The sequence below is a fragment of the Mesocricetus auratus genome, unplaced genomic scaffold (genome assembly GCF_017639785.1).
Source record: "Mesocricetus auratus isolate SY011 unplaced genomic scaffold, BCM_Maur_2.0 Super-Scaffold_100014, whole genome shotgun sequence".
NCBI classification, from domain to species: Eukaryota; Metazoa; Chordata; class Mammalia; order Rodentia; family Cricetidae; genus Mesocricetus; species Mesocricetus auratus.
In genome coordinates, this window is record NW_024429197.1 from 44,205,145 (window position 1) to 44,220,794 (window position 15,650).

The following is a 15,650-nucleotide window of genomic DNA, read 5'->3' on the forward strand; positions in this document are numbered from 1 at the left end:
GGATTGAGTATTTTCTACTGTCAGAAACTGAAACTAGTGTTTTGAAAGGGAAGGGAAACATATTTGAGGATAATGCAGAGAGCCCTGAGCCTTGTTGAGAGGCCAGAGGCACAGACTCAAAAAGACCTTTCTCATAACAAGTGGAGACGTCCCAGGAAAGCTGAGTCCCAGGGATGGTCAATAGAGCCAAGCCACTAAAGAAGACTGTCAGATGTGGTGGCCACACCAGGGCTGGCCCCTGCCCTACCTACCTGTGTGTTCTGCCTACCCAGGGAATGTGTCATCAGTGATCAATTCCTGAGTGGATAACAAAGGAGGATCAATCTGATTCCTCTCTGCAACAAATACTACATGGTTCTGTTTTACTCTGACCTTGTATTTGAATGTAAAATCTTGTTTGGCAGAGTATCATGAGGAAAGAGTGGATTAACTGGCTTTGATTGGGCTGAGTGGATGTATTTTGCAAGGACAATCATAGGCAGGCGCTCATGAGTTACACTTCCCTAGAGGGTCTTCTTGTGACAGCACACATCCCTCATGGGTTCCTAAGGTCTTTGTTTCCCTGCCCTGTTTGCTGTGAAGACTTGGGGACCGGAAGCTCATCGGGCCTAGACTAGATCTGGACAGAACGCCCTGACGTCTAGGCTTGAACATTCAATTGCATAGCTACACATGATGAAGCCTCTTTATTTGTGAAAAGAGACCATGGGCAGAAGGAGAGAGGTAAAGGCTTCTTCAGTCACCTCCTTCCCAAGTACTCTGGAGATATCTGGATAGCCTCTGTCAGGTTTTTTGTTTTTTTGTTTTGGAGGCATATGCCATGGCTGGTGATCAATAAATTATCATGATGAATGAGATATTTTAAAGAACTGGAAGATGGATATCAAGCACTATAGTCTATAGTAGGAAATCTGAAACTCATTTCTCCACACTGGCCTTTCAGTGGGTAATGAACACCCAGCCACTGCTTGCAACAAAGATAAAGATGAACCAGTGACAGGGCTTACACAGGACACAATGCTTAAGGTAAAATGATGACAGTGAATACAGCCAGTAGTTATGCTCCAGCTTAGCTATATCCGCAGTTCTCACTCACCCAGAGCCACTCTGGGCTGACTGCAAGGCTCAACCAAATGAATAACAGGGTTACATATTTCCTGACAGGTAGGTATAGTGCATTCGCTTCTAAAAGGCATGTCAGCTTAGAGAAGGGCAATTTCCTGTCCTGGTCAATAAAATGACAAGAAACAAAGCCCTAGGTACCTGACTGTCTCTTAGAGTGCCCACCCTGTCCTCTAGGTTATATTTTCACTTGTACACAATTAAAGATGTAACCTTTTCTCTCCTCTCCCATTTCCTTCCTCAACGCCTTCACCCTAACACTCCAGATACCACCCAACTCTTAGTGAGTTGTCCTTGAGTTCCCTTCTAGGCCCACTTTAAAATCATTGTATCAGGAAGACCAAGAACCCGCTAAGGGGACTGACTGTGTGTGTGCCCAGTGACAACAGTATCATATTAGGAACCCAAATGTGAAAGAATGCTGACTGGGCCACACAGTATCCACGGGAAACACTGCCAGATGCATCAGTCATTCTGGTGGGGAGGGAGGTCCTCTGTGCTCCAAACTTACCATTGTCTTTTTCACGTATACTTCTTGACCTCGTGACAATCCAAAATCTGCTATTTTGGCTATATAGTTCTCACCAACTAAAATGTTCCTGGCAGCCAGGTCCCTGTGGATAAACTAAAATTTCAAAGAATCATGTATCTTCAGTATAATACTTGGTCTTGTCTTCCTTTTGTTAGAAGAGAGTTCTGTGGTAAGAGCTTAGAGAAATACAGAAATGATACCATGAAAGGTCTTGAGAAGGTCTTCAGAATCCAGGTACCTTGAAGCACCTCACTACAAAGTCCCAGATAGCACACTGTGCCAAGTGACTCCTCACATCTTGTAAGTATCATTTTATGGGTGGGAGGAAGGGCAGAACTGTCCCCGACAGTGTAGAGCCTCTGATGTTAGGCATGATTTAGAGGCCAACTTCAGGGCACCTTACACATACATGGTTTTAAACCCCGCTAGGGAAATACACTGTCAGGGTTGGGAACTGAATTCTTTCTATGCAGATGGAAAGTGTCAGGTTCTGAAGTCAGAGACACTGAGAAGGAACCAGAGAAGAAAGGGTAATGGAAAACTATTGACATAAAAGCCCCCCAGAGAGAGCTCCACAGAAAGGTGTCCAAACCAAGGTTCTCAGAACAAACCTGCTTTTGGCTCAAGTAGTCCATGCCCCGGGCCACATCTGCTGCAAAGTGAAGGAGCTGCTGTGAGGACAGCGTGGAGGCAGTGCTGTTGGCGATGGCAAAAGCTGGGTCTGTCTCTAGCACTCGGCTCTTGCGCAGGAAGTCCAGGAGGTTCCCGTGCGGGGCATACTCAATAGCTAGGTACAAGTAGCCTGCAGGGAGGGGATGGGAGTCATCTTATACTGGCTGAACAACTGTGGAATCTTCAAGATGTACTGTGGTGTTGGGGACTGGCTTACAAACTCTATTCTGATCCAAAGAGACGTGTTAGTAATGATGTTAGGGACGGGAGGGAGACGAGGGACACGGCCCCACAGCTCTCTGAGAGACCAGCCTGAACTCAGTCTTTCTCTCCCTCGCCTCTGTTGCTGCAAATGGGACTCACACGGTATTCCTGAAACACTCCCATCAGCTCCTTAACACTAGGACAGGGAACTGAGAGCGTCCTCCTCCACAGGACACCTCCTTCAGACTGCCATGACTTCATTTGGTACTCATCAAGAAGTTAGCATAGGCCAGGAATGTCATTCTCGTCTATCTCCAGCGACAGCGGGCTATGGCGATAAGCTCAGAGAGGAAGGACCTATAGCATGTACTTTCTCCTCTGCCTTCTCATCGCCCTAAAACCGCACCAAGAGCTCCTTGGGCAACTGCCTGGCAGGGATCTGGTTTTTTGAACTATGTTTTGCCTAAAGACATCAGAAAACTTGAATTTTAGGAGGATCAAATAAAAACAGCAGAGTTCCCAGAAAACGTCTTTCTTCTTGTATTGGTTTTGTCCTATTTGTTTTCCTTCTTAAAGAGCAGCTAAAAGTAATGATTTCCCTGATCTTGAAGGATATTTGTGTACATACGCATGTGTGTGTGCCCGCACTTGCACCCAGACCATCATTTTTAAATGTCAAATGGATTTGAACTTAAAGATATTTTTAAGAAATTGAAATTGTTACCATTCCACCTGCCAGAAAATGAATCTTCCCTCACGGAAACCCCATTACATCATAAGGAAAGGGAGATGGAAGATATGACGTGAATGTGTTTTCTTAAGATACAAGCAATTACGTGTTAAAAAAACAAAATTTTAAGACATATTTTCAGTTCCTGTTTGACTTTTTTTTTTAAAAATCTTATGTGTAGGTGTGTCCGATTAGGTCCATGTATGGACTCGAGATGTGAGTAGGTATCCATGGAGACCAGCAGGGGGCGTCAGAATCCCTCTGGAACTGGAGTTACAGGTGAGTGTGGGACCCAAACCCAAGTACTCTGCAAGTGCTCTTCATCACTGAGCCACCTCTCCAGCCCTGGACATTTCTTTCTTTTTTATGTGCTGCTGTCCCACACCAACTATTATTTCCAGGAAATAACTCAAAGGCAAATGTCATTACTTCATTATTTAATCTAAGGGACATGATCTGGTTTTCAGAATTACACCCTTATTGGATCATAGGATGATATATTGCGTAAAACACCCATATTTTTAGCTTAATAAATCGAGGAAATAGAAGTCATCTCTCTTGTATTGCTGATGGGTTTTTTTTTTTTTGCTGAGAAACTCAACAAAAGGTTGTCGAGTTTATAAATAAGTGCAGCATGGAGTTTTTATGTTTTGTAGAAGCAAACTTTTCCATGAGTCATTCCGTTGAGACACAGACTAGGAACTCCAAACCCATGAAGCATGGATGCAGAGGGAAAGCTCCTTCACAACTCATTACATATAGTGCAGGAGCAAACATTTGAATCATTTTACTTCCTACATCTAGAAGTATGGGAGCACCAAATGGTTGTAAAGCTACAATATAGCTGAAATAAAAATGCTTTCACTAAAGCTAGGATTGTCGTGTATGAACTTAGAATCACTCTTTAACCTAAGCATTATCAGTGCTTTCACGTCACAGTGCTACTGGAACCAGTGCCTTCAAAATTCAGAACACCAGTTCCTTGGTGTAAGAGTGAGACCCTGACTCAAAGCAAAAAAAAATATCAATTCAGAAGAGCCAACACACCCCACATTTTCTAATGGTAAAGGCTTCTTGCCCTTCTATAGTAATAATATGATTTTTTAAAATCCCCTGGTTAGTAAGGATAAGAGTGAGAAGAAGCCATGGACATCTTGACCATTAATTGCTAAACCACCTCAGATGTCTAGTGATTTAGTCAGCACCTCCTCCACAAGGATAATTAGCTTCAGCTCAGCCAATAAATGGGACTAGACATTCAGATTGAAACTGTAGTTTTAAAATAAACAATGTTCTCAAGATTAGTATCTTTCCTCCTTTTGTTACAGAATGTTCCTGATTTATCTTTCAAAGTCTGCCGAGGGTGGGAGCATCTTACCTCGGTGTTCACATGCTCCCAGGAGATTGATGATGTTTGCATGGTGTCCAAGTTTACAAAGAACCTCCAGTTCTCCTGCGAAGTCCCTGTGGTCATCTTTGGAGGCATATTCTGGAAATAAAGCCAAGGGTGGTAATGTCGCCTCATTACACCTTTCCAAAGAGAACTGTCTTGTCTTGGAACCCAGGACTGCTATAGCAATTAGTCACTATCAGGGGTTTGGAAAACTCCTAAAGCGGAGTTTCTCAGCCTCACCACAGATGACGGGGCTGGTGTTACTGGAAGCTGCTTTGAGCACTGGAGAAGTTCAGTGACATCCCTGACCTTCGTTCGCTAGATAACAGCAAAACCAAAAATGTATCCACAAACTATCCCATGTCCCTCCCAAACAAAACCAACCAAAAATGTATCCACAAACTATCCCATGTCCCTCCCAAACAAAATGGCCCTGGATGAGAACTAGTGCCCTTCAGCTGACATATTCTAGGTGATGTAGAGTCAGGAAATTGAGCTGCAGCTTTCCTGTTCTTCCTGTCCTGCCTCATTAGTGGCACTTTGGTGAGGAGAACTATCACGTTTGGACCAGAGAGAAGACTGTTGGCTGATGTTCAAACTGATGGATCAGCTTTGAGCGAAGGACAGGGTAATGTATTGAGAAATCTACAACGCACCTGTGGGACATTCCCAGAAAGTCTCGTGGGAATCAATATACACTAGGCTCAGTACAGATTAAATAGGGTTTATTCTGAGAGGTTACACTTACAAAGGAGAGGTTACACTTACAAAGGAGAGGTTACCTTTACAAAGAGGCTGCCACAGGTTCCATATCCAAGGATCCTCCCCAGCTGTTTCCCACAACCCAGCCAGCAACGAGAGAGAGAGAGAGAGAGAGAGAGAGAGAGAGAGAGAGAGAGAGAGAGAGAGAGAGAGAGAGAGGAGAGAGGGGGGCGGGGACGCCTGTCTGCACCAGCCTAAATCCCCACCTCACATATGCATCCATGACCATGTCCAAACAGGCGTGGTCAGTGCCACAGGTGCGTAGTTAGATCTCTTGCTACAGGGTACTGTTGTTGGTCTATGCAAAGGAACATGATCAGGGGTGTGGTGCTGGTGGACATGTGTATACTAGAACAGGCTTAGAGAGTGTTCCAACTGACCAGGTGGGTCAGGGGCATCTGTAATATGGATGGACCAGACATCCCAAACCCAGTCTCCCATTCTTATCACAGGACCTTCACTGTAGCTTTGGTCCTGAGATCCAATGCGTTGGGATTTCTTAGCAATTAGTGTATTGTTCAGTGGCTGCCCTACAGTGTGTTTCTCCACCTGTGAAAAATTTCTGCCACGGCACACAGTTAAGCAGCTTTACTTTTTAATAGTACATGAAATAAAAAACCAGATTCAGGAAAGAGCCCAATAAAAGCTGATTTCATAAGTCTATGCTCCAAATATTCTTCCCCCTTACTGTTGAGTGTTCCCTAAACCTTCAGTGATAAAAACAGAACAGAAGGGGAATTTCTGTTATGCAAGTATTTATTTTAAAAAATATCACCACTCATACCTATATTCTGAGATAGTAAGATTGCCCTAAATTTTAGATTAATTATAGAGTGAGTCCCTGGTCAGTCTGGGATACACAGTAATATCCTGTCTGAGGGGGACAGAGAGAGAGGGGGAGGGAGGGAGGGAGGGAGGGAGGGAGGGAGGGAGGGAGGGAGGGAGAGAGAGAGAGAGAGGCTAAAGAAAGAGACCCATGGATGGAGAGAAACTATCTCTAAGCTTAGATGATATTTTTATTTAGTTCCTGGTGTCATAATCCTACCATGGTATGTAGCGGATTTAAAGTCAATTCTAACTGTTCAGTAGTATGGTCAAAAAGCACGAAAACCCACAAAATCCACATCACATGGAAACACAGATGCAAATTGTCCAGACCTACTAAATCAGATTCTCTGACCTTGTCCAGACCTCCTAAATAAAAAACTGAGCATATACAAGAGGGGTAAGGGTGGGCGCAGGGCATCAGTGTGGTTCTGAGCAAGTCTTCCAGGTAATTCTGATGCACACTCAATTTCAAGAATGAGTCCCGTGAGAAAACAGTGACACCTCCCCAAGGGAGCAGTGAATGGCAGAAGAGTAACATTCCCAGACCCTCAGGAACCAACACTCTGGTCTCCTCCCTCTGCCCTTCATACCCTGATGCTGTTTACCACAGGCTTCACCCTGAAGGAGACAGCACCTTCATCTGCACACACAACAAGCATATCTGACACCAGGGCCACTTCTGGTTGGAAGACTATGTGGTGACAAAGGGAGGATTTCGACAGGAAACGCCTGTCTCCTCTCCTCCAGAAAGGCTGTCTTCCAGACACTGACCTTTCATCCTCTTGATGGCAGCATCCATCCGCAAGCCATCCTTCTTGATCCGTGCCTTCAGAACCTGGCCAAAGTTGCCCTCTCCAATAACGTCTTGAAACTTGATGTCATTCCAGTCAAGCACAGGATAAATTGTGGGATCCGGGTTGTTTTTGGCCTTCCTGTTTAGGGCCAGAGTTCCCGAGTTGAACTGCACAGCTGGTTCTTCTCTCTGGAAAAATATATATTTTCTTATCATTTTTGTGTCAGGACATTTGTTATCCTAAGGTGCATAATATCTTCTGGTTTGTATCTATCCGGTGGGAAATAAATCATGTAACTAACTCTAGAATGGGAGCACAAATAGGTTTCTTTTTTACAAGCCTGTGCCAACGAAACTGCAGCCCACAGTGCTGCATGTACACAGGCTTGTCCGTTAGCAGTGCCTGCAAAGCTGCAGAAGGAGTGATGACAGCCTTAAGGACAAGTTTGAACCCCACTCTGATGTGCAGAGATCAGTTTGTAGTTCTAGTGGAAAAGTAACTCATGGTAGTCACAGGTCATGCCTCAGTGAGGCCCTTCCTAATGTCGTCCTAGGCCTGGTCTCTCCTTGCTACTATCCCATGCTCATCCTAAGTTTGAATTCTAGAGCCTACCATATCCCAAAATGACTGGTGCATATAGCAAAACCCAGCACACCTCTTGTTCTCCTGAATTCAAGTGGCAGCTAGCAGTCTCTTGACAAATCAGTGATACCATGACAAGCTTCAAAGTGCCCCTCCCCTCCCCTATCCTTTCTCTCCAGTAATAGCCTGAGTCAAACCAGCTCTGGCACGGAATCAGACAATGAACTCCCTCTGTCCTCCATGGAAAGGAATCTTGAGGACTCAGACATGTGAGTTAGATCTCATCAGAAGCATGGCACTGTATTTACTGTTCGGTGTACAAAATCAACAATACTGGGCACAGATTTATTCTACAGACCTTAAAGCTATACGCTTCCGAAATTTCCATGCTTTAGTATTCCAAAAGGTCAAGTACAATGCCATATACCACAAATCCTGACCACTAATTGTTCGGAGGAAAAGAAGTACATGAATACATAACTCTCGCACACAGGAGGGGGTGGTAGAATTGAAGGAGATATGAGAAATATGGAAACTTAGAATGGGAAAATGTGTGGAAAGCCATTTAATGCCACACATAATTAGGAAATGAACTATATGATGCTGTGGCCTGGTTATCCTTATGTCCTTTATTGAAAAATGTACAATTCATTCTACCGAAATACTCTGTCAGGCAACTGACTTATCTCATTTTGGGGAGGAATCCTGTTTTAGTCTTAGTCTCTGTGTAATTATTAAGTGTATCCTTTTTGCTTGCAAATTTCATCTGGTTTGGACAAAAAAATTTCATACTCATGTTAGTTGCCTGACAATGATGGAAGACAAAGGAAACAATGAAACTTGCCTATAGGGCTATTTGCTTGTGTACACCTTTAAAGCAAAGGTCACCCTCTATATAGGCCTCTGCTTATTATCTAGGGAAAAAATGATATACTACCACATTCTGGAAGGCCTGAGCCATTCTCCTTTGGACATTTGCTCTCTTCAGTTGCAGCATTATCAGAAAGGCCATCAGCACTGTGAGGCAGGTCATCCCAGCCGATCCAAGGATGGCTATGAGCAGCATCTTCCTCCCTCCAAAGTCTGCAGAGACTGCAGGGGAACAGAGGGGCAGCAGCTGAGTTAGTTTAGGTGGATGATGGGCTAAGATCCTCTGTTGGGGAAGACACAGTGTAATGGGAACGTAACCACTGCCCCACCTGCTTACTGTGGTATACTCAGTTATTTCTAAACTCAGTAGAAATGAATCTAACTCATAGGGTTGTTATGAGATCTCTAGGATTGACAAAAGTGCTTTCAAAATGGCTACTAGCTGATGTCATTTGTTAAACTGCTTCCAAGTAGGAGCCCACGTAGATGAACATTATTGCTGCTTAACTAGTTGTTTAACTTTTAATGTTTGTAGCTCAATTTCTCTAGAAACTTTCACATCCTGATGACAACAGCATAGAGCCCATATGATATGTTGTCTTGTTCTGTACTTTCCCTTGTTTAAAGAGTGGATGGAGAAAACCTAGTGAATATTGAAGGCAGGAGTTAGGAAAAGACAAGAAGAAAAAAATAAAGCTTTACATTAGGGCTTATGTTAAAATAATCCATTTAAGACTGTTCTAAATATTTCTACATCTTGCCTTTATATCCCAATGAGATTAAACTCAGTGTGTTTTAATAAATCACTACACAGATTATGATCACACTTCTTTTATTTTTTTGAGACAGGGTTTCTCTGTGTAGCCCAACCTATTCTGGAACTTGCTGTGTAGCTCAGACTGTCCTCAAACTCAAAGAGCTCTGCCTGCCTCTGTCTTCCAAGTGCTGGAATAGAATTAAAGATGTGCACCACCACCATCCATAATTCCACTTCTTAAAAGTGTTCTATATGTATCTATCTTTTCTTCTATGTACTGATCATAGAAACACCAAGAGTTGTGAGTGGGTTTGTTTTGTTTTATCTTGGTTTAAAATTTCACATTTTATACATCAATTGCATTTAGAACCTATGTGTAATCTTACCAAGCTACAATGCTTATAAAAATGAAGCACTGATAGAGTGAAATAAAAACTACAATGTCCATCCCTAATTTGGAAGATACATCATTTCTTGGATATTTCATAAACATTCCAGAATCATTAATGATATGTAGCTTCTTGTACTGTATTTTAAAACCACATATGATCCTGACCACAGAACAAAGAACTGTAGTATCTTCGGTAAAAGTAAACCGTAGTCCAAATTATACACTTGTGCAACTGTCTACCCCTCTGACAACCCTGACTACGTTCTTTTGCATATATAGGTCACTGAAAAGTGTCGCACAGCACCATTTGCACAGATGAGATGTCTGTCTTCATGCTGTGGCTGCATCAGTGCTAGGCCCTAGAACACACAATTCTATTCAACAGGTTTTACAAATGGCAAGAAGTGGGCATAGTGCTCTTGGCATTGTGGAAGGATCTCAAGCCATGTCAGAGAGCTACAGTCCAAATAGTTTAGTTAGCTTGCATTTAGTACCTACAAGAATTTTAGATTTAGATTAGACAAGAAAGGGAGAAGAAAACTCAGAATATCATAATGTCATTAAAAATCAAAGAGAATTTGTCTCAATAAAAAATAAAATGCAGGGAAACCCTTCCCATTGAAGTATCTATACAGCTTGCTTCCCATAAGCAGGTTCTACATACCTCTTTCTCCCTACAATTGAAATTTATATTATTCACATTTTTTGTTAGACTGTTGGATGGGATGTGCTTTGAGGCTACCTAATTCTAAGTTTAATAAGAGAAAATGGATCAGTAGAGATCCTTCTTAAGACTTTTATTTTCAGGATTTATATAGTGATGACACAGCTTATTAGGACAAATGAATGATGATGCATAACCGACACATAGAGCAATATTTCAAGACAGGATTCTCTGGTGCTGTCCAAAAGTACTCTATGGAAATATCAGTCTACTACCAACCTTGGAATTGTGGAAGCGTCATTAGTTCATGAGAAAAGGCTGGGTTGCTTGATCCTATGTTATTCTCAGCAAAAATATCCACCTGGTATGTAGTCTCTGGCTCTAGACCCTTGAGCTGGTACTGAGTGATGGTGACATTCTTGATCTTCACGTCAATGTGCTGGTCTTCATTTTTGCCCTGGACCTTATAGCGGATGATAATAGAGGAAATAGAATAGCCATCCACTATTGTCCAAGAAATCATAGCTGTGGAGTCAGTGATGTTGGAGATCTTGATGTTTTCTGGTTGAGGAGGAAGAACTAGAAATTTAAAAAAGAATTCACTTAAGACCTAGTGTCACCTCTTAGATTAATATGCTTTTGAGAGTGGGTCCATGTCAGCCCACTCACTACCATTCACTAACATGAACAGAAGCATCCCTCCCTCACGTGCTGACTCCAGTCCACTAGCTGGAGTGTGACTCCCTTAGATGTGAGAGACTGGCCCAGAGGAGAGGGTACTATATATACAATCATCCCCCAAGGTGTCTCCTTACAGTAAAGGAAGGATTGCGGAATTCTTTTGCTTCACAAACCTATCTACAACGTGCTTGGTGCTGGATGGAATGAAAAGACTAGCAGGGATAATGTTTACATGGTGCTTATAACATGCCATACATCACTCTAATTATTCCACGTTTTAACTCATTTTCCCCTCCTTACTGTAAGTACTGAGACACAGAGAGATTTGGGACTCAGTCAAGGTCAACACCACTGTTAGGCAGGAGATACAGAATTCAACTCTGGTAGTCTGGCTCTGAATACCATTGTCTTAGCTATATGGTTATCTTTACCCCAAACACAGTTATAGATAGTAGGCATGCTAACGCATGTGAAAGAAAATGTGCTAAGCCCTTACAAGACTCCAGAGATTTGAGAGAAGTGAGATCACATTCCATTCAGGGACACAAGCAGGGTCAGAACAACATGTTCTGAGATTCCCAGGACAGAATCATCCTTGCAGTCTCCCTGAGACTCCCTCCATAACAATCGTGGACTATGGTGGGCTGCTAAGATTGGTAAACTATAACTGCCTGATAGCACCCTTAGGTGATGTCAACACAGGGCTGCACATGGAGCTGGACAGAGTGAGTGCAGAGTGTTCGTGCTCTTCTGGGTGCTGTACACACTCACTAGCCTCTCTCAGAGGAACTCTACACATGAGAGTCACTTCTGGACGTGTTCCCTAGAACAGCTCTCAACCCTGTGCACAGGGGAACATATATAAGAACAGACATTACAATGTTTTGTGTGGTAGAAAATATAAATAAGTAAAGGAGAGCAACATACATGTTAATAGAAACTGATATATGGCATGGGAAAGACTCCCAAGTAAATGGTGGGTTGTAAGCTGCCTGTGTTATGTGGTGATGAAAAGTTGGGATGAAAGAGAAGAGGTGATTCCTTCTTTCCTTTTTTGGGGGGAGGGAGGAGGTTTTCAAGACAGGGTTTCTCTGTGGCTTTGGAGGCTGTCCTGGAACTAGCTCTGGGCTAGCCTCGAACTCACAGAGATCCTCCTGCCTCTGCCTCCCGAGTGCTGGGATTAAAGGCGTGTGCCACCACCCAGCTCCTTCCATCTTTTTAAATTGACCATTATGTACATTCTTCTGGTCCCTTTTGCTCTTTGTGCCTCCTTATTTTTCCAAACTTTTAGTAGTGTTTTACTTTATCTGATTCTTTTTTTTTTTTTTTTGGTTTTACGAGACAGGGTTTCTCTGTATTGTTTTGGAGGCTGTCGGTCCAGCCTGGCCTCGAACTCACAGAGATCCGCCTGCTCTGCCTCCCGAGTGCTGGGATTAAAGGCATGTGCCACCAACGCCCGGCCTTTATCTGATTCTTAAAACCTTTTATGTTTTCATTGTTTCCTTTCTTACATTTATCTAATTTTGTTCATGGCATATTCATTATTGGGCAACCTTTCAATTAAAAGTATGTGTGCGTGCTATTTGTGGTGGGGGAGGGTGCACATGACTGTTTGTGCCTATAGGTGTGGAGGCCAGAGGTGAGCAGCTGGTGTCTTCCTAAATCACCCCATACCTTGAGTTTTGAGATAGAGTCACTCACCAGTGACATCAAGGGATCCTCCTCTCTCTGCCTCCCCAGTGTTGGGATTACAGATGCAACCCACCACACCCAGCGTTTACTGGATGCTGGGGCTCTGAACCCACATTTTCAAACAAGCACCCGATCAGCTGTTCCATCTCTTCCACCCCTAAGAACTGTTTATATACTGCTCTTTCCATGCTCCCCTCATAATTTCAAGCTTCCTTTTCTATTCTTTGTTCTTTGTTTAACTCTGCTCTGCTTTCCCTTTCACTGGCCCCTCCCTTTATACCACCCATTTGCTATTTCTACATTTACACTAACTTTACACAATTTTGACTGTGTAACACATTCTTAGTGATTTCCTGTCCTATGGTAACTGGCAATTCTGTTGGGTGGTATAGGAGTCACCTCTAGTTGATCTAAGGTGCATTTCTATTCCCTGTTCAGTTTAGCACTGATGCTATTATAAGCAGCTGTTTTTCTCTTTTCTGAGGATTATTGATTACTGAAAGAATCCCAGATAAAATCAGAAGAGGCATCCCAAACAACAGACAAATAAATTGCACTAGGAAAACCCCAGAAACCTAAAAAAGAGAGGCAACAGGAATCCTTCAAAAGTTCATAATGTTGCAATTGCTGAATTCAAAGATACTGGGATAGGTAAAGTATTGGATAGAGAATTCAAAATTTACTTGTAAAAATAACCCATGACCTCAAAAAGGTCAAGTAAAGAGATGAGTGAAGCAAGGAATCCAACTTGGATCCCAAAAGTCCCAAAATGGTTGAGAAAATCAGCAACCTGGAAGGAAAAAAAAATCAGCAATTTAGGAGAGAAATACAACATGAAAAGTGAGATGGGCAGGAATGTTAGAAATTAAAAACTCAGCTAATTAACAAAAAAAACCCATAGTGGAAAGAATTATCAATAGATTAGACCAAGCAGACAGAAAACTATCAGGTATGGAAGACAAAGTATAGAAAATACTATATTCAAATATGAACTTGAAAAAAACAGACAATAAAGATGACCATTTGCTACATAAATATGAAGAACTAAATTTAGATCCTTGCACCCATGCCAAAAGCCAGGTGTGGCCATGCATACAAAATGCAACACAGTGCTGTGGAGGAGGAGAGACATGAGGATCACTGACGTTTGCTGGCCACCAGCCTAACTCTAACTCAATGGGAGACCCTTTCTTAAAGGAATAAGGCAGAGAATTGTAGAGCAGAATACCCAGTTTTCTTCTCTGGGTTCTGACACATGCATAGGTACATACACCTAAAAACATCCAGATGCATGCATGTGTGTATGTGTGTGTGTGTGTGTGTGTGTGTGTGTGTAAAAGAGAGAGGGAGAGAGAGAGAAAGAGAGCATGAGTACACACGTGCACAGACACAGACACAGACACACACACACAAACACACACACACGAGAGTGACTGCAATATCTAAGAACATTGGAATATAATCTAAAGTTCACACCCAAGTAAGAATCCCTATAGTAGAAAAAGCTGAAATCAAAGACCAAAGGCAAGGACGTCTAATTTTAAAAATTTCAGTAGAAATTACCTCAAATCTAGGAAAGAAATATATGTGCAATCACTAGAGCCATTTATAACTTCCAATAGACATGGCCAAGCCTTTTCACAACACATTACACTCAGCATGCCAAAAGGACAAAAAAAGAATATTAAAGCTGTTAGAGAAAAATAATCTCTAATCCATTTACAAAAGCAAATGCATCGGGATAACATGAGACCTCTCAACAGAAGCTATATAAATCCCTAAAAGTAAAGAACTGCCAACAAAGACTATTCTATCCAGAAAATATGTGTCTATAAAATTAACTGACAATGAAATAAGGACATTTCAAGACAAGCACACACTAGGGAACTTTGTAACTACCAAGACAGTACTGCAAAAGATGTTTAAATGAATAACTGTGTACAGAGGAGGGAAGAAGAATTGAGAGCACAGGAAATAATAAATTTCATGAGAGCAAAAGTTGAACCAAAGAGAAGTAAGAAGGTATCCATAACGTCCAATACTGTATGCCAGTACACCACTAACATGAATAGAGAAGAAAGAAAAGAACGAACAACCCAACTAACCGGAAGAACACTTGACTAAGTTGTACAAGTTTTAGCAAACATCTCTCAATGATAACCATAAACATAAATGGTCTTAACTCGCTAATTAAAAATCTATAGACTTCCTTGATAAATTAAAAGACAAGATCCAAATGTCTGTTGTCTCCAAGAGATGCACATCACTGGCAAAGACAACAAAGTGAAAGAATGGAGGTTAGTTTGTCAAGAAAGTCAAAGTCAAAGACAGGCCAATGTGGCCGTTCTGATAACTGCTTTAGCAGACTTCAAACAAAAATTAATCTTAACTAATAAAGAAACCATTGAAAAGATATAATTACATTTTCCCCACATATTGAAGCTCCAAGTTTCATAAAATAAACACTAATGGATATAGAATGGCAAGTGGACTTGGCTTTAACACCACACTCTTATCAATATCATTCAAACTAAAAGTCAACACAGAAATTTCAGAGTTCATCTAGTTCATAATGGGCACTTAGCAATCCAATAGTTTTAGACAGTTTTATAAATAGACCATACTTTAGGCCATGAGGCAAATGATTAAGACATAAAAGTACTGGGGCTAGTGATGGAATTTAGTTAATGGAATACTTGTCCAGCACACACAAAGCTCTGGGTTTGATCACATAAACTAGGCCTGGTCAGACATACCTGAAATTCTAGTATTCAGCAGGGGGAGGCTGGAGGATCAGGAATTAAAGATCATTCTTAGTCTCATAACAACTATGAGGCCAGCCTGAGATTCATGAGATTTTGTTTCCAAAACTGCATAAAATATAGAAGCAATTTGTTGTATCCTGTCAGATTATAGTGAACAGAAGTAGAAATCAATAGCAAGAGGAACCACAGAAACAATGCAAAAATGCTTGGA

General features: G+C 41.9%; 1 protein-coding gene across 3 annotated transcripts in view; it reads right to left on the minus strand.

The window, feature by feature from the left end:
- Tek (TEK receptor tyrosine kinase) overlaps nt 1-15,650 on the minus strand; it is a 102,647-nt gene that overhangs the window by 14,651 nt on the left and 72,346 nt on the right. For 2 of the 3 annotated variants that reach the window (XM_040757156.1, XM_040757154.1), the window contains 6 exons: nt 10,581-10,880; nt 8,557-8,711; nt 7,015-7,225; nt 4,639-4,749; nt 2,266-2,456; nt 1,634-1,747 (listed from right to left, as the gene is read on the minus strand). In XM_040757156.1, the coding sequence (XP_040613090.1) occupies nt 1,634-1,747; nt 2,266-2,456; nt 4,639-4,749; nt 7,015-7,225; nt 8,557-8,711; nt 10,581-10,880 (1,082 nt within the window). The remainder of the gene's footprint in view (nt 1-1,633; nt 1,748-2,265; nt 2,457-4,638; nt 4,750-7,014; nt 7,226-8,556; nt 8,712-10,580; nt 10,881-15,650) is intronic. The other variant, XM_040757155.1, reaches the window with a different exon arrangement.